Here is a 22,234-nt window from a genome sequence, read left to right as displayed (position 1 = left end):
GATACCGAACCGGAGAATGGTCCTCTCCCGCCAAGTCCTTTCTGGTCTGCTCGCATTTGGCCTTGCTGGGCGTTGCTTTGCGGGCTACAACGGGACTCACGTAGCTTACATCCCGGAGTCCACCGAGTGGGATGGGGCAGGTACCAACCTGACCGTCACCTTTGACACGGTCAGTGCCGACTACGTGAGTCTTTACGCGCAGGACGGGGAACTCGCCAAGCGCACGGGGATCGCCACTGCTGTGGCCTACGCGACGGTGGTCGGCGGGGTCTCGACTGTCGTTCTAGCCGCCGAGGCTGGCGTCAATATCTATTAGTATATTGCCGCGATTATCAAGGCCAATCCCACCGCCGACTCGTGCACGATCACCTACGGCGTCGACTCCGAAGAAAGCTATGTCGAGGGCTACGCTTACGAGGCCACGACCTCCGGCTCGAACTGCGAAACCACCGCGGAGAAAAAGACGATCCTGGCCGCTGTCGAGAAGTGTGCCACTGCCCTGAACGCCGCCGGCGCCGTCCGTGGTTGCTGTACGATGACCCATGGAAGGACCTGGGAGGGTCACTTGCGCTTGACCGCGGAGCCGAGCGTTTACCCTGCTACCACGGTGACTTGTTGAGGGGAATGGGGTAGACTAGTAGATGGAGAGCTTGAATTGAACGGGAAGGGAATGAAGAAGTTGGTATCTAATGAAGGATGCAATCACTTATGTCTCTGCGAGTGTGTAGTATTTACCCTAACTAAATTGTACACTTGTGGCGCTTCTGCTTCTTGACTTCTTTGTCTTATCCTCACCTCCTCCCTTACACCGCTCACATGTCCGAATTATGTAATAGATCGATAGAGTAGATGATCGAATCTATTGGCACTTTTTGCCCGCTGCTGCCTCGGTGGGTTGGGGCAACAAGGGCGAGCTTCTAGCATTTGCATAACATAGACTTTGAACGATATCTTTTCAGGCCTAAATATTGTTCTCAGAGCTCCCTCATCGATTGAAGGGATATGAAGTTTAACATTGATGATTTGCATGGAAATTGAGTAGACAAGAAGGGACGAGACAGCTAGCACGCTATTGTTCGCGCCGCCCTGCAGACCCCTCACACGATGACAGCATAAAAATAGTGGGCGTTCCCCACCACAGGCTACCCTCTTATCACGCCCGTAATACACAACAAGAATACACTTGTGATCGTGAATCTCTAGTAGCCAGCAACTAGCGGGGATAGATTACAGGGCTTTGATTGCTAGAAACATTCAACACCAGGCATGTACCCTTCGTTGTCTTGGCTGTCTTCCAGCCTTGGGGTGATGTCAGGAGCTGAAGTTAACAGCACCGCCCCTTCTCACAAGGCTGTTGCTTGCAGTAGTTGACTACCCTGATTAGTATAATGGAGCTTAGGCGGGTCTCGCCTTAACTCTTCAAAGTCGCGCAAGTCCTTGCTTTGTTTCGAATCGTCCTATGCTTTCGCATCATACACCTAACTTCATCACATGGCAAACAGCACTGAAAGTATCATTTACGGATGGGTGGCAAGCCCTGATGGCAGAGGTAGTCTTATTATCTTAAGATCTTATTGCACTACAATTATCCGCTGCTGGATATCCGTATATCCTAATATTGGCTCCCGGAACGACAGTAAGTGGCACCCACTCGTCGACAAATTCAACCTCTTCTGTATTAGCCTACTTAGGCCTGATTTTCTCTTTAAAATTGCTTGGAGACAGTTCGAAAGTGCAAGAAAAAGTGTAAGAGTATGTACAGTGACACGTTCAAATCGGATCTAAGACAATTTTCCGGCAAGAAGCGAATCCTAATCCTATTCAACAGGTTTTTAAGAATGACCAGGCTCAACAAGACTTTTGAATGGACATATAGACATGCGTTCTTCGTCTATATGGGCGGCGTACACTTAAGAAGCTCTGATTTTCCTGAAGGTTTTCCGATCAATGCCCAGCAACTGTATTAACTGTATAACCTGCTTTCCCATAACTACATAGACAAGCCGGATATAGCGCAGATGGCCACTGAGGAGCGCAATTCCGCGGACAATTTATCTCGGTAATATTCCTTTGCGACCGTGTGATGGCAGCCTCCACTAACATTTCGCCAGACTGATCGCCGTATTCCAGGCATTTTGGTTTTTAGTATCCACGTTTGAACGATTTCACCTGGGTATAGCTTTCTCAATAGTCCGAGTCCATGACCGGCGGCTATCCTGCATCTCTTTAAAGGCATTTTCGGTGTGGGGGTGGTCGCTTCCGAGTGCTGCGCAGCTCTGCTGCCACCTCCGGCGTATTTAGTTGACTTTGCTTTGCTGTGCTTTGAGATCTGGTGTGAACCACCGCTTGGAGTATAGAGTTAGACGTGTGTCAGGCGTGTCCTGGTTTATGGCCTCCGTTGTCGCATTTATGAGTTTCTGGATTGTGGCGTCCAGGGTTAGGCGAGTTTTGATTTCTTTCAATTGCCCGATCCGCTTAACCACCTCGTACCGATCTTTATCCAGTCTGCGCGGGTGTGAGCCTTTCTTTTCTGAGTAGTGGAGGTGCGTTTGGTTTAGAGATTTCATTTCGAGTACGTGGCCCGATGGTTGGACCCGTAATTTGCGTGGTAGAGGTAGCACTTAATGAGTCGCTCTAGTTAATCAGTCACCGTCTGATCAATCGTGGAGCTTCTCCCTAGATAGCTTAGGGACCAGTAAGTCACTGTCCCTCTTAGGAGGCAGCCGTGCAGGCTATAGGTCAATAAACCAGTTTAGTTGCGTCTTCCATGAACTGCGCTAGGATATTATTATCTCTCTAGATCGGGTAATAGCGATTAAAATCTCCCGTAAGAATTATACTCCTGGGCCGATGGTCATCTTGGATGTCGTTAAAAATCGTATTTTAAATTACCGTGAGCGTTAGCTCTGCTAATGTATTATTTAAGCCATATAACGGTACAGATAGGATATAAACCGAAAAGATAAAAATCTATAATTTCGCTATCCAGATCTTAATAGCTGTAATATCGGGATAGTCGCATATAACTTAACAGTATAAGAAGATAAACAAGTTTCGGTTTACGTAGATTAGGCTCCGATACTAGGCAGCATCTATCTTAGCGGTTAGCCGGTAAAGGCGCCATACGCTATGATTAACATAGATTCGATAAGTAGTAATAAATAGTTTTTAGATTAAAAGGACATCCAGGATCTAGCTCTGGTGGTTGTTAATAAAAGCCTCTATTCTTAAGCCCGACTTCATTATATTTAACTATATCATACGTAGAGTTGTCTCTAACATTAGCAGGGGTTGAAGATTGCAAGAGTTAGACACTATCGGTCTGCTGTAGCATGTTCACCACTGCAGTCAAGGCATCGGGCTCGGACACCTGGTGGGCACCGTTAGCGCTCGTGGAGGCCTGCAAAATAGTCACAGCGCGGTATTCCTTACACGACTACGCGAGATGGCCAAACCGTTAACACCGGAAACACCGCTTTTTCTTAATTGACGTTCCGCGCTACCGATATACCGTTGGCCGACCAGAAGACTATTGGGAATGAATTCCGCTCCTTCCGCAGTCTAACCAGATGCCTAGCGATGCAAACTTCTCTAACATTTTGTCTTTTCTCTTTAGCTAGACTACCTCCTTAATTCGTAAACCTTGCCCTTTTAGATCTTTCTCTTCCATAATTTTCTTAATAACGTCCGACTTGGCGTTTTGTAGATTAAAATCCTCGGTTAGAATACGGTGCACGACGATTCTAAATCGCGGTTTTATCAGTTTAATATTATTCTCTAATTCGTTCAACCATTCGGTATTGTTGCGGGCTGCATCAGCCGACTCTATATCTTTAAATCATATTACAAGGCTGGTCTTAGTAGTTCTAATCCCTGCTACCTGGGCGTCTTATATCAATAGAGCGTTTAGAAGTAAGGTACGGATTCTAGTATTAGCGGTCTCGGTTATAAAGTACCGGCCAAAAGCGTTAACATCGCTATTTTTATTATCGCCCGGGTCCACCACTATTCTCTGAATACTGATGCGAACGCAGTTTTGTTCCTTTTCTGGTCGTTAGTGGTTTAATTAAGGGTTTTTAATACTATCGTTTGCTGCTACTGCGGCCCATATTTTAGGCGGTGTGGTCTGTAGTCTAGTTTCGATTTATATTTACAAAGCTCTAATTTCCTCGTAAAGCTTTTCGTTCTGTTCTCGGAGGACGTTCTGTTCGTGTTTCACTTCTAGGAGTTCGGTTTTAGCGGATTCGATGAGCGCGGTCTGGTTGTTGATAATTTCCTTCAGGCTGTTGATGAGTTGCCGGACCTCCTTAGTCGTCACCCGCCCGTTGTTGTCTTCAAGGCCTACAAACTCGGGGTTCGAGCACGACACGGTGGTGCTGTCATTTCCATTACGAGGGCTTCGCCTCTTTCGAGGTACAATCGAAGGCTCGAAGTTATCCAGCGAGAACAATGGTGCCCCTCTTTAGGTGTTTGTGGGGGAGGGCTCGGGCCCTCCCGCGGGTTGATCTGCCATCGGTCCGGGATAGTTCCCGCTCGGCACACTACCACGTTATGTATAGCAATAGTATCAACCACAACGATCAGGTCTACAGGATCAGAGCATCCTTTGGCGAGGTGGCTTGGCATAAGCGAGAATGGGCTCAGGGATCAGTCGCGCAGGAAGCTGTAGCCGTGAGACTCGAAGTCTTCGGGGTAGCGGATAGTAGGGTACTCGTCGCACAGGCCTACACCATGGAACATGACGCTGTAGCGCTAAGCGCGGCAGCTTTCAGGCAGGCGGTGGCCATTACGCGTAAGTTCCGTAAAGCGTACCCTAGGCTTGACCATCTCGATGTTATTGGTGATATGTTCGTGGGCGATGCGAGCCGGTGGTTATTGCCGGCATGCTTTCGGAGCAATTCGTCAACTTATGCGCGGAAAAGCGCGGCATATTCATCGGTACGGTTGCCGGTTTCAAAGTGGAAGAAAGAGGCGCCACTGCGCGTTTTATTAATTAGTGGCAGGTGCGCGGAAAGATAGTTACAACCATAGAAATCCCACAGGACTAGGTAACCGCTAGCCGCGACGAAGGAGGCCCGGGAGGGGATATGCGCTGTCCACAGCTACATATTGCCGGTGTCGGTGGCGTAACGAATGTTCAGTGGATCGAACATTAGGATGCCACCTAGGTCGCGACCCATTACTTGATCGCAAATGCGCTATAGACGATACGCGCGCATGGTCAGTAGGTGGGGTAGCTACAGACCCAGATGCTGCCACTCAGCGAACGCCAGCGGAGTCGGTCCGACCGCTACGCGGTCGTTATCGTTGTCTGAACCATTAGGTTTGAACGCAGCGGTGCGCGGCTGGATAGGGTCGATATGCCGAGAATGAGGAGGGATAGAGAATAGCGAGGTCAGTTTGAGTAGTTCTTCCATAGTGAACGGGACTTACTCACTGGCTTACTATGCAATAGGTCTACGAAGCTATGCAGTAGGTGATCAAGCGTGCTCTTTCTCTTTGTAGTCCAAATAGACAGTGGCAATCAAAAAATATAAGGAGTACTTGAATTTAGACATCAGGGCTCCTCTTATAATCAACATCTAATGAAGACTCAAGTCAACACTCAGCTAGGTTCTGGGTAATAGGGCCTTTAGGGGCAAAGGGTGTCCGGTAACGTAGCCAGGTAATGACCGAACGCGCGAGGTGTCCCCAGACCGTGACCCTATCCTCGTCGCGACCTATCCTTTTATGGCCATTAGATCCGCCATCTAATTCTTTTGCGGCTATCGAATGGTTACGTGGCGCATGAATAAAGCACAAGTATGGCCTTCGCTACCCAGTATCGCTGCCCAGAATCACAAACTTAGCAACAGTCATCTATTCAATCATTTCCAAGTTAGCAAGTACGGCTCGGCTGTAAGAGCCGAGCCGTATACTAGTCATGCGTTACAAGCAGGTGACGCCGCTATCCAGGGCTATCCAAAGATCAATAGATATCGCTCAGGGATGCCGACTCCGAACGTGGTGCTCGGCTTCGAAGCCGAAGCATTAGGTCTTATCAATCTGAGGATGTGGGCCTACGGTAGTCCGCACAGCAACGTATCACCAAGTCTCCTATTAGCCATTCATCAAAGGCTTCGCAGAAGCCAGTCTACTAAGGCCTAAACTTAGTGGCGGCAATTATTGCGCTAAGATTCCTCACCCAGGGTGTGTCGGCTCTGCCGAGTAAGAAACCCAATCAGCACAAAGACGTAGCTAGTATCTCGCCCCACCTGCCCTATTTTGACGGCTCCAGTGCCTAATCCAGGCGATCTCACCCGCCAAGCTTTAGGTTACATGACCAGATTGGAGTATAAGGAGATCATCTAATCGGAATAGATAGACTATCCCGGGAATATACGTGGGACATATTTAGATATATATGAATAGTGGGAATTACGTCCATAGTCGATGTGAAATTGTCCAAGAAGTCGAAAGTATCTTTATTTCGAACGATTGTCGCGAGCCATCTTTCAATCTAAACGACATGGCGACTCCGATGATGCATTATTTCGGCTTTGGCAGCAATGCACCTCCCTATACCAAAGAAGTAGTGAAAAATGAACCTATGCGTGCTTGCCATTTTCATGGTACACGTCCCCGAAGATATATGAGCTAGAGCGTCGTGCAATCTTCACGAAGAGGTGGATCTTTCTCACCCACAGCTCGCGCCTCAAGGAGGCTAGCGACTGGCTTCGATATGAAATTGCTGGCTTCGACTTCATTGTTACCCGTGACCGGCAGAGCAATTTCAACGCCTTCCACAATATTTGCAGACATCGCGCTTATCCAGTAATCGAGAAAGAAGGCTCTAGAAACTCGAAGATTCTATCTTACCGATATCACGGTTGGTCCTACGGATTGAACGGCAAATTAGCCAAGGCTACCGGATTCAAAGACATAGAGAGTGTCGACAAAGAGCAAAACAGTCTCTTCCGAATTCATTTAAAGGTCGATGTTAATGGCTTCATCTAGGTCAACCTAGATGCAAAAGAAGTCCCGGAAGTATCTTAGGAGGAACACTTCCGCGATGTAGACAAGCAAGAACGATACAAAGCCTATAACCTCGACAACTACGACCTTAACCACACGTACGAGCTAGATGGCCACTATAATTAGAAGATTCTGGCTAATAATTTCAACGAATGTTACCACTACCCTACCACTCACTCTGATATTCCGGAATTCCTCAACCTCGATTCCTTCGATAGCGACCTCAAAGACGGCCATATTCAACACCATTGTATTTCCACACCAGAACAAATAGGCAAGGGTCTCTATACAGCCAGCACTTACTACTTCCCTATAACTGCAATAGCTGACTCGTAAGTTCCCTCAGCCTACGCCTATCAAAACAAGCCTTTTAACATGCCTCTAGACCATATTTCATTATACGAGTTCAAGCCCATTGGCGAGATATACGCACGTGTTATGGGCGAAGATAAAGTGCTCTACAACAATCAACAGCTGAATTTGGATCGAAATGTGTTCATCAATAGCCAACTCCATCCAAAGTTCGAAAAGGCTCCAATCTTCTTCCAGAGCACGGTTCGCCAGGTCATCATAGAGCACTTTACGCGTGAAAAGGCCGGGGGTCGGGATATTTAGCCAGCGAAACAGAAGTTAGCATATAACGCGAAGGTCAGCAAGAAGGATGAAGAAATTTGCGGCCTCCATCAGCTGTGGGGCACAGAAAGAAGTTTTGGCATAGTGAGATAAGATTAAGGAGCTCCATGATTCGAGTGTTTAATTAGACCTCTAGCATCTGGCTTGCAACCTTATGGTATGCGTTTAAACTTTATTAGCTATATCTATTCTTAGATAATGGTCAGACCACGATACAGATGGTTATGTAGAGAGTCACATTAACGAGGTCATTACAACGGTGCGGCCAAGCGGTCTAAGGTGGCAAATCATTATTCCGCGTACGTAATGAACACGGCGAGTAGGATCGATTAGTCCACAAAATGATGGTTAGACCGTCAGAAGCGTCTCCAGTGGAGCGAGTGCCAGCTAAGCCGGCGCGAGCAAACAAGGCAACCAACCTATTACGACCATAATCTACGGCAGGTAACCCCCTGGGCAGTGCTTCAATGTAGCGATTGAGAATAGGGCGAACACGGGTTTTATGACCTTCGGGGATGATCTGGTTGTACTGTATGTGAGGAGAGTGTAGAATCTATCACAAGGGCACTCCAAGCCGACCACGTTGAGGATCGCCTGGCGAATCTCCGGGGTCAATTTTGCAGGCAACTTTGCTGTACTTCCCCGACAGAGTTTTCGAAGAGGCCCAGAGGAGGATGGCAGATCTGAGTTGAACAGCCTTCCTCTATGAATTGATCAACTACCCCACGACCTAACCTCTTCCAAAGCTGAACCCCTTCAGAGTTCCTACATTCTGCCCCAGCTGCAAACCAGAATTGTGAGAACCCGAGAACGTCGCATTGGACACATTGGCGGCCCCCTTCTCCTCCTCCGGAAGAACAATCTTGGACGCCCACTGGGTAAGAACCCAGGACACCGTCTTGAAATCCTTGTCATCCTCCCGGTCGTATTGGCTCAACCGGAGCTGATTGCGCGCCAGGCGTTCAGGAGGAGGAGCGTCGGGACCTCGGGCCAACGCCTCATCCACGATCTTGACGTCCTGGTCAGTACTGCCCAGCTTGGTCGCGGCTCCAGCATAGAACCCTTCCACCTCGAACTCAGCCCCGGCTTGCTTGAGCTCGGCAAAACGCTGAGGAATGCCACTCAGGCGATCTAAAGCGTCCTTCAGGTCTGACTCGCTGGGAATCTCCGCCTGAGTAAGCTGCAGATACTTTGTAGCGGCTGCGAGCGAGCCCGGCTGGAAATGGGGGGTTCCTAGTAGTAGTATACCGTGAACAAGACCAATGAGCTCTCGCTTCCTGGGATGTTTGGCGGCTCGGATGAGGGCCTAGACATGAGAATGTCCTAGGTTAATGGGGGTTCCTCGTCGACAGCGAGGGTAACGTACGTTCTCTAACACAACGCCCCCGAGACAATGTGCAACGAAAATAATTGGTCTCTCTTCCTGTTTTAGCTTCGTCAACCAGCTGGATCAAGAGGTACCGGCGGAGCATAGCAAAGCAGAGTGGGGAAGATAACCTTTTCTTTCTCAGTTCGATGGTCCATCAGCTCGTTGATCAGGTCGTTGGAGATGTCTGTGATCTCGTCATCCTCGCCAAAGAAAGGACCGACGGCCGCTTCATACTCGAATGACAGGATACATGCGTCGGGGATTTTACCCGCGAGGAGCTTTTCCGGCCAGAAGACATCCGCCTCGGATGTCCACGGTGCTTGATCGCCGTGCAAGCCGTGGACAAGCACAATACTATCGGGTGGTTTGAGGTAAGTCCGGTGATTTCGAAAGGGTTGGGCCGGGCTCGAGAACAACGAGATTGGGAGGGAGACAGATCGGGGTGATCTTACTCAACTTTGGCATTGGCCGGTTCCCTAACCGCTCGGATAGACATTTGGAAGATGGATGCAGTGGGCAGGAATGCTCGCTTGATATGTTGCCAACAAGCAAGCAATTGATAATTCTGTGCGAGTCTTTACGGGTTATTGACAATACCACGTAAAAGAGGTGAACGGGGCAAAGGGCTGACGACAGACGACTGGAAGGTAGAAGCGTGGAAAAAGTCGCAACCAGACGAAAGGATTCCCTTAAAAATTAACTTACTAGTTAGTTGCTTCTGAAGTGTTTATAAGTTGGAAGGCACTCGCCTGTACAGCAACTACTCCATACTGTATTTTGTCATTACGAAAATTACGGGAAGCGGCTGAAGCACCAACGCCTGCATGTAATGATAATCATCATACCTCCGCGCCGAACAGGTGCTGCCCGACGTGTTCAATGCAGAAGGCTCGGAGAGGCAATCGATTCGGGTCATGTGATTGGGCTCAGGCGCGTTGACAGCCCGTCTCGTAATTAGTTAGAACCTAATCCACAACCGAGTCGCGAATACAACCGAGCCGCGGCCTTTCACCGCTCCAACCACAGTGTTGCGTTTTTCAACCACGAATATACTAAATATAACCATCTTAAAAAAGGGAAAGGGTATTGTTTATTAGGACAACGTCGTATAGTATGTCCAACAGTTCCACAGCTACTACAGCGTTGTGGGGCTCGTTGTCCGGACTGTCAGTGGCTGGCTGTGCCATTGGTTGCAACGATCCAAGCATATTTTTGAGAGATTGGTTACTGGCCGGGAAAGGAGGTCGGCGGTCACTCCGAGCACTCTTGAGGTAGACGGGAACCACTCACTCCCTGACCATTGATTCTCTCTGTGAATGTTGCAGAGAATAATGGGAACCGTCTGGGCCTCGAGGCAGAGCAGTGACTATCAGCCGAGTGGACGAGATAACACCATTCTCACCTTCCTTCAGTTTCAACCTTTCCGCTGACGGGGGTGACATACGAGCCGTACGGCTTGGCGCGGGGCTGCTGACGGGCATTGGTGTTCCCGAGCAAAGGGACCGCAGATTCCCTGCTCTGCGGGGTAGGGATTCATACAGTTGGCGACAACTTGGTGTTCCAATGCTCATACTCGCCGAAAAGGGACGACGTGGGCGTGCGGTATTATTTTCTCACGTACCTGAGACCAAGTGGGGTTGGTGGGGGGGAACCATACCATACGGCTGACTCTGCGAGCCTGCAAGCGTGACAGGCCACAGCTGTCACTGTGAGACTACAGTAAGCGAGACAGCTGTGGGACGCTCGATTGGACTTCCGGATCTCTCAGCCCAACTCGACTCCCCAGTTGAACGCAGAGGAGGCGCTGGACGGTGCTGGCGCATGAAATCCCGGGCTTTCCCACAGACAAGTCCAAAAAGACTATCATTCCCAGACCTCTCTCTCACAGTCAATCGTGCTCCAGCATTTGTCTTGCAGGCTTGCTTCAACATGGCCACCACGGGGAACGTCAACGCGGCACCGGCGTCCGACATCGCTCAACTCTGGCAACGCGCAGTCGACGACTATGAGAAACAGACCAAGAAGTCCCTCCACCTGGCCCAGTTCAGCAACATCGACCAAATCATGAAGGGCACGGAAGGCTTGTCGACTGAATTTAAGGATTTCCGGCATGACCGATCGAAAACAGACAATGTGAGGACTGCATTAAAGACTAATCTATGGCTGATTCAGAAGGTGGTGGATACGGTCCAGGTGGTTGGGAACGCGGCATCGGTATGTTCTCGGACGGGGAATGACTAGCGGGGACGCTGTGAAATCTTCATGCGGATGCTGATGATTGTGAGCAGGCGTTTCCCCCCGCAATGCCAGCCAGCTTGATTTTCACGGCTTTTGGGCAGGTCATGCAGGTACGCATCGCCAGTTGACACCTAAAAGAACGATATTCGTTTCTGATTAGGCCCAAAGTCTTTTGCCTCGGTGTCCGCCGACTACGACAAGGTCATGGGGTTTTTCGACTTCACGCATCGTTTCCTCGACCGGCTCTCCATGATCGAGGATAAAACTCCCCATCAAGCGCCGTTCCAGCGATGCGTCGTGCGGGTCTTCTCCGGCATGCTGACCATTTGTTCCGTGGCGCAGGAATATGCCGAGAAAAAAAGATTCAGTAAGCAGTTTCTTCCTGAATTGCGCTCTCTGGTTTTGTCCTGCTTCCAGCGGGGTTGATCAGATTCTCTCATCTAGAAAAGTGGTTTTCCAGTTTGGTCGATGGGTCCGATGGGGCTCTTTCTGGTGCCATTGAGGAGATGGAGGGAGCCGTCAACGAGCTGGCGCAAGCCGTTGGCCTCGCCACGCTACGAACCGTCGAGATCCTAGACGACATCGTCCAACGAATGAATGGAAACGTTGAGTTCCTCGTTGCGCAGGCCACTGTCATCGATGGACGAATGGAGGCCATCAAATCCGACACGGGGACGATCATCGAACAAACCCAGGCGCTGGAGTTGAAACAAGACACCATGCTCAAGATACTGGACGAGCAGTCGCGACTGTTCAACGACGCTGTGCAAAGTTTCGAGTATATCCGAATGGCGTCGAATCTCCGGGAGAGCTTCCAAGCCAGCTTGCTAAAACTGGACGTTGTAAGGCTCCGGCTGACTCGGTGGGGTCAGTCAGTGGGACTGGCGAATGTGGACGACGGCGACGCGAAACAGCTCCAGATGACGAATCTCGCCCCCGAAGATCAGGAGCAGGTCCAGGATCTTCTGGCTCAGATTCTGGAGCTCTTTGCGGAAGCTGCGGCGGTGTCGAAGCGATTGCGACGACGCAATCCCAACTTGACAGTGTTGGACCCCGCCAAGGAGCTAGATGGCGTCTCAGCCTTACTGCACCAGACGATGGACGATCTCGCCAAGAAGCGGCAGGGAAAGTCCGAGCTGGAGCAGGACCAAGCGACTATTCTATACGAGGAGAAGAATTTTGCCCGGCTCATCGAGGACATTGGCGAATTAGTGGACGGTTTGGTCGAGCTGTTCCCGGGCATTCAAGAAGAACAGTGCAAGTTGTGTGAAGAAGAGGTGTCCGGGTTGAACGCGAATGAGGGCGCTCTTTCGCTGCTGAAGGAGGTCGCTGCTGGCCAGGACAAGCTGCTGAGTGACACGGTTGTCAAATGCATCCAATCCACCACCACCTATACCAACAGCGTGGTGTTTTCGGGACCGAACTCGGGCTTTCAGATAGGGAACAATTCCGGCAAGATCAGTGGGGTTCGCTTCGACGGTACCTAGGGACAGAATACCTCTTGCGCATATGAATATATGAATCTCGCTTTCAGCTCATCTACCAGAATGACCCTAGAAATGCATATAGCATTTATGGTGCCCATATAAGACGCAAGCAACTTAGAAAGGTGAAAGTGGTTCGACAATCGCAGTGCGAGGACCGAGAGAAATCGATTTATATAATCTCCACGCAGCTGCTACATGAAGGAACGACAGACAAACCAGCCCACCAATATTGATCAACGCATCCGACTAGAACCTGACAGAGGCTGAAGTTTCAACAGTTAAGCGAGGCCGACGCCTGGTTGACTCCAACCTCTCTCCACCGACTTCCAGCGAGAGTACCTAACCCGCTGCTGGGCGATTGCCTTCATTGCTGAAGTGTTCCCAGTATTGGTGTAGGATCCGTCGATCAACGTCGAAGTTAGCAACTACACCTGTTTTGGATCCAATAACCACTTGATCGCCGAGCACATCACAGGGACAAGCCTGGAAATCAGGTAACAGCCGAAGGAAGGGCATGGTCCCATAGAATATCCACTCTCCCCTGACATAGAGGTTCTGTAATGAGTCCGGATCCGACTTCACTGGCAGTTTCTCCTCCTCCCCTTCCTCCGATGCGGTACTCTCAAGTGATATTGGCCCAATGGCAGTTTCAAGGCAGCGGTTGCCTGCTGCGAATTTCACGCTATACACTTGCTCTGACGTCTTAATCTCTTTCCATGGCCGAGTCGACTTGATATGACTAGCGACAGCGCGTCCCAGAAATCGTGAGGCTTTGAGCAGTTTTTTGATGTTCCAGACCTTGATGGATTGATCATCACAAACCGCTGCAATCTGCTGGCTGTCTGATGAAAAGGCCATTGAGATGATATCTGTGTTTCCAATGTACCCTGTCACGAGGGCCACCGAGACCGCAGTAACGATGCTCTCGAAGTCGCAGTCTAGTGTCTTCTGGAGGTCTCCCGTTTTGGCATCCCAAAGTTTGATTTTTCCATCCTCGCAGGCTGATGCAACGAGCTTGCTGTCAGGTGAGAAGACCAATCTGGTGACCTTGGTATCGAACATAAAGTCCAACCCCGTCATGGACCCAACTTTGTTCATGTGGCCTGCCAGCGTCTTCTTAAGGTCACCGGTGCTAGGATCCCAGAGACGGATCTTGCCGCTCTCATGGCCTGTCGCGATCAGCTTGCTGTCCGGGGAGAAGGTGACAGCGCTGAAATTATCGTCGCTTCCAAGTGAGTTCTGCAGGTCACCTGTGGCAGCATCCCAGAGTTTGGTTGCATCGCCGGACATCGAGGCGATCTGCCTGTTGTCTGGTGAAAAGAGCACAGTAAAGACAAAGTCTTCATGGCCTGCTAGTGTTCGCTGAAGATCGCCCGTGGCAGCATCCCAAAGCTTGACGGTGTAGTCAGTATAGGCTGACACAATCACCCTGCCGTCGGGTGAGAATGCCACTCGGACAACCTTCCCTGAGTGGCCCACAACGTTCTGAGTGGCACTAATGGTGATATCCCAGCGCCTAATAGTGGTGTCACCAGAGCCTGTAAAGATCTGCTTGCCATTTGGTGAAAAGGCCATGCACGTAACGTGATCCGCCTGGCACGCTAGCGTCTTTTGAAAATTGCCTGCGGCATCCCAGAAGATCATGCAATCGGAAAAGCATGCTGCGATCTGTTTACTATCGGGTGAGAAGGCCGCGGTCCAGGCGTTAGGGTATGCCAGCCTCGTCTGAAGCTCGCCTGTTGCAGCATTCCAGAGATTGATGGTTTGATAAGAGGCTGATACAATCTGTTTGCCATCTGATGAAAAGGCCACAGTCCACACCCTGTCTCTGTGGCCGACCAGTGTTTTCTTAACGTCACCTGTGGTAGTATCCCAGAGACAGACTGTGCCCTCGATGGAGCCTGATACAAGCTGCGTACCGTCTGGCGAGAGGGCCAGAGATAAGGGTTCGTCTGGAGGGTCTGCAAAGATCTTGTGGAGGTCTCCAGTGGCCGCGTCAAAAAGGAGGATATGAGATTCATCACGATAATCACCGATTGCTGCGATCTGCCTGCAATCCGCCGAGATAGCCTTGGCGCGAGGGGTGGCGGGCCTAGGATCGCGATCTTCTGTTGGCTGCAAGCTGATACAGCCCTGATGTTCGCCTGTGGTGGTATCCCATAGCATAACAAGGCCCGGATAAGAGTATGACATAAGCTGCTTGCCATCTGGGAGGAAAGCCATAGCTTCGATCTCGTATTCGTGACCTGAAAGCTCGTGTTCGTGACCTGAAAGCGTTTGCTGGAGGCTACCTGTGACAGTATCCCAGAGCTTAATTATGCCATCCCTAGAGCCTGATGCTATCTGCTTGCCGTCAGGTGAAAAGGTAATGACCATGACAGGTTCAAGATGGCCTGCTAGTGCCTGTATCATAGGCGTCCAACTGGCCTCCATGGGAGGCGCTCTTCTCAGCCATACAGGGATTTTGTCAAGGTTTAGTCCTTTCACGAGACTCGACTCGGGACTGAAAATGATGGCAGAGCTGTAGATTTGTAGCGGCAAGTGCGACAAAGTGTGGTAATGGCGCAACAAAAAACGCATAGCATCCTGCACCAACGCCAAAGCTTGAGAGTCGTCCTTTATCAATTTGATTAGCAAAGACGTCGACGTCGGGGAAAACATTTGTAACACACTTTCAATATTCCTTCCAGTGTCCTCAACGAGTCAATAGCCTTTGGGAGCCTGTCCAGCAGACTTAAGCATTCTAGCCATTCCAACAATCTTGCGTGTAGGAATCCGCTAACTTGGATCTTGTCGATGTCGTTGCTTGCGTTCATGAGATGTGACACCCAGAACATAGCTGCATAGTCCATGCGAGACAGTATGCCATTCCTTGCTCCATTTTCCAAAGTTTCTATCGAGCTTCTCGTGGCATCGGGCCGCGGCAGGTCGACGAGGTTGGGCTTGAGACATTCAGATAGATAGGACAGACAGGCGAGGACAATTTCTTCATGTCCGAAGCGTCCATGAGAGTCGAGTATGGACAGCACATTCTCTCCGGCCAAGTAGTCTCGAGCTGACTGATGAACAAACTCGATACTGTCATCGCGCAACCGGATAAATGACGCACAGCTATCGACCAATGCTCTAATGGTGTCCTCGTCGTCGCTGAGCCCGATCACACTAGAGACTTCCTCGACTTTCAAAGGCCGGTATACCGTCATCATAGCTTTGAGCAGTCGCATACACTTCTGTACTTCAGGCAACTCGCTTTCGTTGAGCTCGTTCAATACCCGATCATAAAACGGATGTAAACCCGGCGGCAAGCTTTGCACTGTGGACAAAGCGTCATCTCGGGAGACACTTTCCAGGGCCTTGCACACCAAGCTGACCCAAAGGAAGGTACCTTCCGATCTTTCAGTAAGCTCGGTCCTTATTTCGCTCTTCAGAGTCGCTCCATATTTGTGCTGGCGACTCAGCTCCTCCACCTTCGAAGTGATATAAGCCTGCACAGCCCCTGAAATAGATCGGGAATTATGATCCCCATCCAGATTAATTTGCACCTGGTCCTGACCAGCCAATAACACCCTCTCTGCGCCGTCCCATGGTCGACTTGTCAATACCCACTTGATTTTGCCGGGATGATCCAGTCCCTTTCGCACGATGGATTTAAGAAATTCAACCACGTCGTCATCCTGACACTCGTCAAGTGCATCAACGACCATATATACCCGGGAGTACTTGCACCGGGCTAGCATCTCGAAAAGAATGTTCCACAACGATTGCCACGAGGTCACATCCTCACTGAACGTCTCCTGAACAGTATCCCACCGGCGACGGAGCGATTCTTTTAGCTCCGGTTGCTGATTCGCCAGCTGCAGAATCAACCCCTTGAGAATGGCTTCCAGCGTATTGAGCTCGTAGTCGGCATTCTGGCAGAAGGAATAAATCACTGCGGTGGACTCATCCTGCGCCCGGGCGAGCTGCTCGATCAGACCGATTGACAGCATGGTCTTCCCCTTCCCAGCGCCTCCCTTGATCCAAAGCAGGCCGACCTCGTCCCCATTTTCCCAATCTTTGTACTGCGGATCGTCAAAAATCCACTGAATGGACTGGTGGATCAATCTGTCCTTGCTTTCTTTCAGGCGGTTCTTCACAGCCAGAGAGTCCGGGCAGCGCAGAGCGCGGAGACAGACTCGATCGATGTCTTCGGTCGTGTACGCTAGAAACAGTGTTTAGCCTCCCCTACAGTCAACTGGAACTCTTATGGAATTACCCCGCGCCACGTGGAATTCTGCTGTGATGGAACCGGAGTTGTTTCCAATCTGGAGCCCATGATTAGCGGCATTAAACGTAGCGGTTGTGGCCATCATCAAAGCGATCTCTGATTCAAAATTGTGCTGGAGGGAAGTAGCAGCTCAGCCAGCTGAATGCGTTACCTGCCTTTAATTGCTAGGTGATGGGGCGTTGTGCAAAGTACCATGTGTTTGTATGTAATACGTGGGTAACAACTCCTCGTCGGTATTACAGATTGAATGCTCGATTACACCCGGTGTAGTTAGCACAGCTCAATGTTTCCTTCAATTAGTCGCTCCTTACCTGATGGGTCCACTAGCTCTCATTTGTGCCGGTTTAGCTCGCTTTGACAGAAAGGATTCGGCGTTTCCGCCGTTGGGCACCACCAGTAATACGAGGTGAGCTTCGGGCTGTAGAATCTAGGAGCTAAGCACTAACCTTAACTAGTTTGGTGAACTAACTCTCGAGCGGGGAGTCAGGGTGAATACCCTCAACCGACTAACCAACCGACTGTATAAGGGGATAAGGGGATTTGTAAAAACTTTAATATTCAATCTTTTTGCAGTGCCCTGAAACGAGGAACGAGTGAAGGGGTTACTACCCCGCGCGAGCTGCCCGCAAAGTTTATGGCTGCATTGTCACTGCAAACCCCGTCTGATTTCCCGCCTGCTGATTCGTCAATTTCGCTTACCTTTCCCAACGATCCTTGATAAACGCAATCTGGTTCTTCGTCCCTTCTGCATAGCCATCACTATCGCTATCAGATGAAGTATCATCTGTCTCGATATCTGGATCTGTTGTTGATTCCCCTGCCTCAGTATCGCTCGAGGTGGTGTCCTTCCTCCGCCAGTCTTGGACCGTTGCTTTGTTGTTCAGCTGTATTTCTAGCCTAAGTTTCTATTTTCGCCTTATGTGGAGAACTCGACTTTCTTCATTATCATCGGATTTACAACTAGAACTGTTTGATGACCCTTGGCTGCGCCTATGTTTATGAGCGAGGGAAGCACGAGAGCGGCGTCTACGAAATGACGCCGAAGGGGGTTCCGGGGTTGACATGTCGGTTTCAGATTCAGCGTCACTTGCCTCGGACTTCGTGCGAATTGATTCGGAGTAAGGGCTTCCATCGCCAGATCGATTCTGATGCCTCGCCATCTCGCCGGTTTGGAGATATAGATCGGAGTAACCTATAACTTCAAGAGATATAGTGTTGCAAAAAATCCAGCCTTAGAGGTCAAACGCGGGAGTGTGATGCGAGTATCTTCACAAGGGAAGCGGATGGATCTAGAAAAAGCACAATGATTCTAGGGAGTTGGAGGTATAATTTATTATGATAAAGAATAGTCCCTATTACTGGATACAAGGAAACCTATTTTCTGTCCGTTCGACTGGGGCCATGTATTGAAAGACATCGGCGTTAGAGAGATCGGCAGGAAATAGGAGGCTGAGGGTGCGCACAGGTAAGCGCTAGCTGAGTGCTGGGTGAGCGCTGGACCCGGCGAACTGTTCCCTACTCGCCAAGACATAGGCAAGTACGTAGTGGTACGCCCATGCTATATTCTTTCTACTCCATCTTCGTAAATCTCGGCAACGTATAGCGGTGGTAATATACTGATCTACTGCCTGCATACCGGTTAGTATTTAGTACTTATATTTTTTAAATACAATAAGCAAGATTAGAAGGCTATATATACCTGCAACCCTCTGAGTAAAGTATTTATATATTTTATATATATAATATACTATAGTATTATAGAAGATTAGAGACCTTGAAATATTTATAAAATATTTATAAAAGGGTTAAATATCAATATATTATTAATACCAGTTTTAATTTCTTAAATAAAATATACTTCATACTTCTAAGTTATGACTAGAAGTTATCTGAATGCTACTATCAAGGTTACCTCCAGGTCCTGCTCCACGCGGCCTCAGCCTGGATTTTGTGGAGGATTGGGAAGGGTGGCGCTCGATGGAAGGGTCGCTGTCGTTGCGCAGCTCTGCGCATGATCTCTGCCACCAATCCCTCATCTTCACTGCCGTTCAGCACCAAGGTCCGCAAACGAGTCAAGCGGACGAGGAGGATCGCCGCCCAGGCCTCTGTGTTTAGGTTGTATAGATGCACTCTCCACCCGCGTTTGAGATTCGGTTGTTGATCGCCGAAGATTTCGGTCAGAGCGTGCTCAATGAACACCACGGCTTCAGGCTGCTGTGCATTGAATGTCCCATGGCGTCGCCTTGCCCTGGCAGTGCCATCCCACAGGACCTCAAACCGACGCACGCGACAAGCGAGCGCTGGATTCTTCCAGAGTCGCATGATCAGCGCGACATCCCGGGCCGTGATGGGATTCCCAGTAAGAAGGATGTCGGAGTCAAGTAGCGGCTGAAAGACATGATGGAACCGCTTGGAGCATAGGCACAGCGCCCGCACGGTTCTTGAGCGGTACCTTCCCTCCCGACTATACTCGCCGATAGAGGTAAGCAGTTCATTTGGCAGTAGTTCCATGATACTTGATGCTGCTGAATCCCATATTTCCTGGGCTAGATTGAGTAGACAATGCGTTGGACAGAAATGGATGAAGAGCTCATTAGGAAACGTGGGTGATTCATAAGATCACATGACTATTCTCGGAGTGCAAACTGGTGCCCCAGGCATCAGTATAGTAGCATTTTTGCCTGCCCCACCTTGCTTGTTTGTATCCGTGTTTGTCTGTGTTTGTTTGTGCGCTTGATTGGGCTGCTGGGTGGAATCTGAGTCCACCTATGATGCTATCCCCACCGAGTGCAAACCGTCCAAATCCAACAAACAGAATGTATGCCCATAAATACCTAGTAATCCCCCGCTATGCCCCTCGAAGAGTCGAACAAACTGTAAAGGACGATAGGAGCCTTAAATATGGAATAGTCCTCTCCTCAGTTCTTTAATATTTTATCATCATCTTTGGCCTCTGTCTTCTCCCAGCATCCACTTCATTCACTTGTTGTTCATAGTGCAAACAACAAGATCCGTCCGTGATTGCAACCAGCATGCCGAATCGCATCGCAGTGTATGGCCATCGGGGCTGGGTGGGATCTGCAATTGTTCAGAGTCTGAGCGAATCGCCCGCTGTCGTCAAGGTTCTTTATCGCCCAGAGTCCAATGCCCGAGGTTTGCCTCCAAATGTGATTGCAGTTCAGGTTGATATCACCGATGAGGAGGCTCTGGTGTCTGCTCTCCAGGATGTCGATATTCTCATGTGAGATGCCCTTGCTGTTTCATGAAAGATTGCTTGACTCACAGAACTGCCCAGACGACTATAGCTCTTTGGTCGGCCATTCTGCAATTGAATGCCAGTACGATCTGATCAGAGCTCTCCCGAAGACCAAAGTTCAATTGTTTGTTCCTTCCGATCTCGCTGTCAAATACCGCGGGCAGGGACTAGGGATTGAGCTCATCAGTGCCAAGATCAAAGTAGAGGAGGCAGCGGAGAGGCTGGGTGTGCCGACAACAGTCGTGCTGACCGGCAACTTCGCAGAATTTGCGCTTGATACACCGTAAGTAGACCCTTTATCCGCCCTGTGTTTGGACCAGAAAATTGAGCAGCTGGCGGCTGACATCTGTCTACAGAGCCAAGGGGGTGGACCATAGGCATAATCGCATCATTTTCACAGGAAACAGTGCATCGCAGCCACTGAATCTCTGGTAACCTCCCCCACTTCAACGCTGTTCCCTAACTGCCACTGATTGAATATCTCCGCTTAGTACCCGTGAATATGTTGCAGCAGCCTTTGCGTCGATTTTTAGCACCACGCCAATTCGCGAGCTTCAGAATCGCACACTTAGTCTATCAGAACTGACACCCACTGGGGACGAGGTCGCACAAGCGCTCGCTAACCGGTTCGGAGCGACTCCGGCGAAGCACACGGTTTCGCTTGAAGAGGTCACTCGCCGGGTAGACGCCATGATCGAGGCCAACAACCCACTAGCGCTTTGCTGGTACACGCGTAAGAACTGGGGAAATGGCGATCAGCTGAAGTTTCTCGGGTCGGATATGTGGGAGGTGGAGGGTTATGAGAAGAAATCCATTGAGGACCTGCTGGTGGCAGGAAAGCTCGGAAAGTATCGGGCTCTGCCGGAAGAGGCCATCAAGATTCTTGAGGCGGAATTCGTTGACTGTAAATAGGCTTCGCTGACTTGGGGATCTCGAGGCGATGCATATCTTTTTCCCAACTCAACTCATATAGTATGTACGCGTCTTCCATCGCATGGTTATCTACATCATCGACTTTGATCAAGCAACAATGATGTAGGAGTATGATTGACACAGCAATAGAGGCGTTTATTTATCGAGTTGGCTATACATGAAATACTTATTAGTGCCTTCGTAGTCGGATAGGCAGGAACTAGCAAGTTGCTTGTGTGGCGTATTATGACTATTTGGGCGTTGAGGCATTGGTGGACGGTCCTGGCGGAAGGTTTCTGCTGCCGTCTAGCATATGCCTAACTGTTCCATGACCTTGATAGTCAACAGACCGCAACCCATCGGCAGTCATTTGAGTGGTAGATCTCGTTGTCTGAGCCAGGTACAATTCCTTGTATAGACTACGAAGCGGTTAATTATAGGTGTGGGACTTATAGGAGTAAACCTCTAACATACCCATTTAAGCAGCCGGTGCATAGTACATGGCAGCCAACTCCACAGAGCAACGCAAAGGGTACTGGACTATGATGCCGACTATAGTCGAGCCAAAAACAGGCTGCTGATGAGGAATTCGAGTCTAGACCATCATCTGCCTTATTCGCGTGCAGAATCCTAGGAAACTGGTTCTTCTGCCTGTATCGAAGACCAGATCATGGGAAGCAGGGTTTGCTCGCTCAATTTAGATCTCCTGTCGGTGAGTCTTCTTTTAGCTTGAGCTGCTATATAGCCCTAGGTTCAAGTTCAACACTTTCAATGTTGAAGAAACAGCTACAGAGACCAGAGGACCGGGAAGTTTCGGTTCACTTAGAGCCCAGTCAGAGAGATCCCATGAAGAATTAACTGCAGCATAATCCATCTCCCAGCCAATCACACCCACAGACAACTTCATCATTCACTCCCTATAACATCTTGGATATCAACTTACTTCCCCTCCACAACTGGTGATAGTGAATGTATCGTGAGATAGTGTCGGTGCTCAAGGATTATAATGGCCTCAACACTTCTTCTCTTGTTCTCTCCATCTCCCACACTCTCTCCTC

The 22,234-nt window shown here is 49.7% G+C and overlaps 7 protein-coding genes across 7 annotated transcripts; 4 read left to right on the top strand and 3 right to left on the bottom strand.

The window, feature by feature from the left end:
* Window positions 1–16: 16 nt before the first annotated feature.
* Window positions 17–619, top strand: ASPACDRAFT_62435 (uncharacterized protein; the record flags this gene model as incomplete). Its single annotated transcript, XM_020203787.1, has 2 exons — window positions 17–256; window positions 317–619. The coding sequence occupies 2 exons, from the start codon at window positions 17–19 to the stop codon at window positions 617–619; spliced, it is 543 nt and encodes a 180-aa protein (XP_020053745.1).
* Window positions 620–6,508: 5,889 nt separating this feature from the next.
* Window positions 6,509–7,629, top strand: ASPACDRAFT_53638 (uncharacterized protein; the record flags this gene model as incomplete). The annotated part of the gene is made up of 4 exons (XM_020202777.1): window positions 6,509–6,571; window positions 6,628–6,978; window positions 7,141–7,294; window positions 7,400–7,629. The coding sequence occupies 4 exons, from the start codon at window positions 6,509–6,511 to the stop codon at window positions 7,627–7,629; spliced, it is 798 nt and encodes a 265-aa protein (XP_020053744.1).
* Window positions 7,630–8,266: 637 nt separating this feature from the next.
* On the bottom strand, window positions 8,267–9,554 carry ASPACDRAFT_80309 (uncharacterized protein). Its single transcript, XM_020205623.1, has 4 exons — window positions 9,469–9,554; window positions 9,145–9,370; window positions 9,014–9,070; window positions 8,267–8,953 (listed from the first exon to the last, which is right to left on the bottom strand). The coding sequence occupies exons 1-4, from the start codon at window positions 9,510–9,512 to the stop codon at window positions 8,378–8,380; spliced, it is 903 nt and encodes a 300-aa protein (XP_020053743.1). The 5' UTR covers window positions 9,513–9,554; the 3' UTR covers window positions 8,267–8,377.
* A 1,391-nt stretch (window positions 9,555–10,945) lies between these two features.
* Window positions 10,946–12,741, top strand: ASPACDRAFT_53636 (uncharacterized protein; the record flags this gene model as incomplete). The annotated part of the gene is made up of 4 exons (XM_020202776.1): window positions 10,946–11,230; window positions 11,305–11,364; window positions 11,423–11,621; window positions 11,699–12,741. 4 exons carry the CDS (start codon window positions 10,946–10,948, stop codon window positions 12,739–12,741), a joined length of 1,587 nt encoding a protein of 528 aa, XP_020053742.1.
* Window positions 12,742–13,080: 339 nt separating this feature from the next.
* Window positions 13,081–17,090, bottom strand: ASPACDRAFT_32508 (uncharacterized protein; the record flags this gene model as incomplete). Its single annotated transcript, XM_020199882.1, has 3 exons — window positions 13,081–15,357; window positions 15,414–16,942; window positions 16,997–17,090. 3 exons carry the CDS (start codon window positions 17,088–17,090, stop codon window positions 13,081–13,083), a joined length of 3,900 nt encoding a protein of 1,299 aa, XP_020053741.1.
* Window positions 17,091–18,897: 1,807 nt separating this feature from the next.
* Window positions 18,898–19,574, bottom strand: ASPACDRAFT_123259 (uncharacterized protein). Its single transcript, XM_020196610.1, has one exon. It carries the CDS (start codon window positions 19,517–19,519, stop codon window positions 18,917–18,919), a length of 603 nt encoding a protein of 200 aa, XP_020053740.1. The 5' UTR covers window positions 19,520–19,574; the 3' UTR covers window positions 18,898–18,916.
* A 466-nt stretch (window positions 19,575–20,040) lies between these two features.
* On the top strand, window positions 20,041–21,176 carry ASPACDRAFT_45490 (uncharacterized protein; the record flags this gene model as incomplete). The annotated part of the gene is made up of 4 exons (XM_020201614.1): window positions 20,041–20,249; window positions 20,314–20,547; window positions 20,621–20,695; window positions 20,756–21,176. 4 exons carry the CDS (start codon window positions 20,041–20,043, stop codon window positions 21,174–21,176), a joined length of 939 nt encoding a protein of 312 aa, XP_020053739.1.
* Window positions 21,177–22,234: the final 1,058 nt, after the last annotated feature.

The sequence above is a fragment of the Aspergillus aculeatus genome, assembly GCF_001890905.1.
Source record: "Aspergillus aculeatus ATCC 16872 unplaced genomic scaffold ASPACscaffold_13, whole genome shotgun sequence".
NCBI lineage: Eukaryota > Fungi > Ascomycota > Eurotiomycetes > Eurotiales > Aspergillaceae > Aspergillus > Aspergillus aculeatus.
This window is presented reverse-complemented; position numbering and strand designations above follow the sequence as displayed.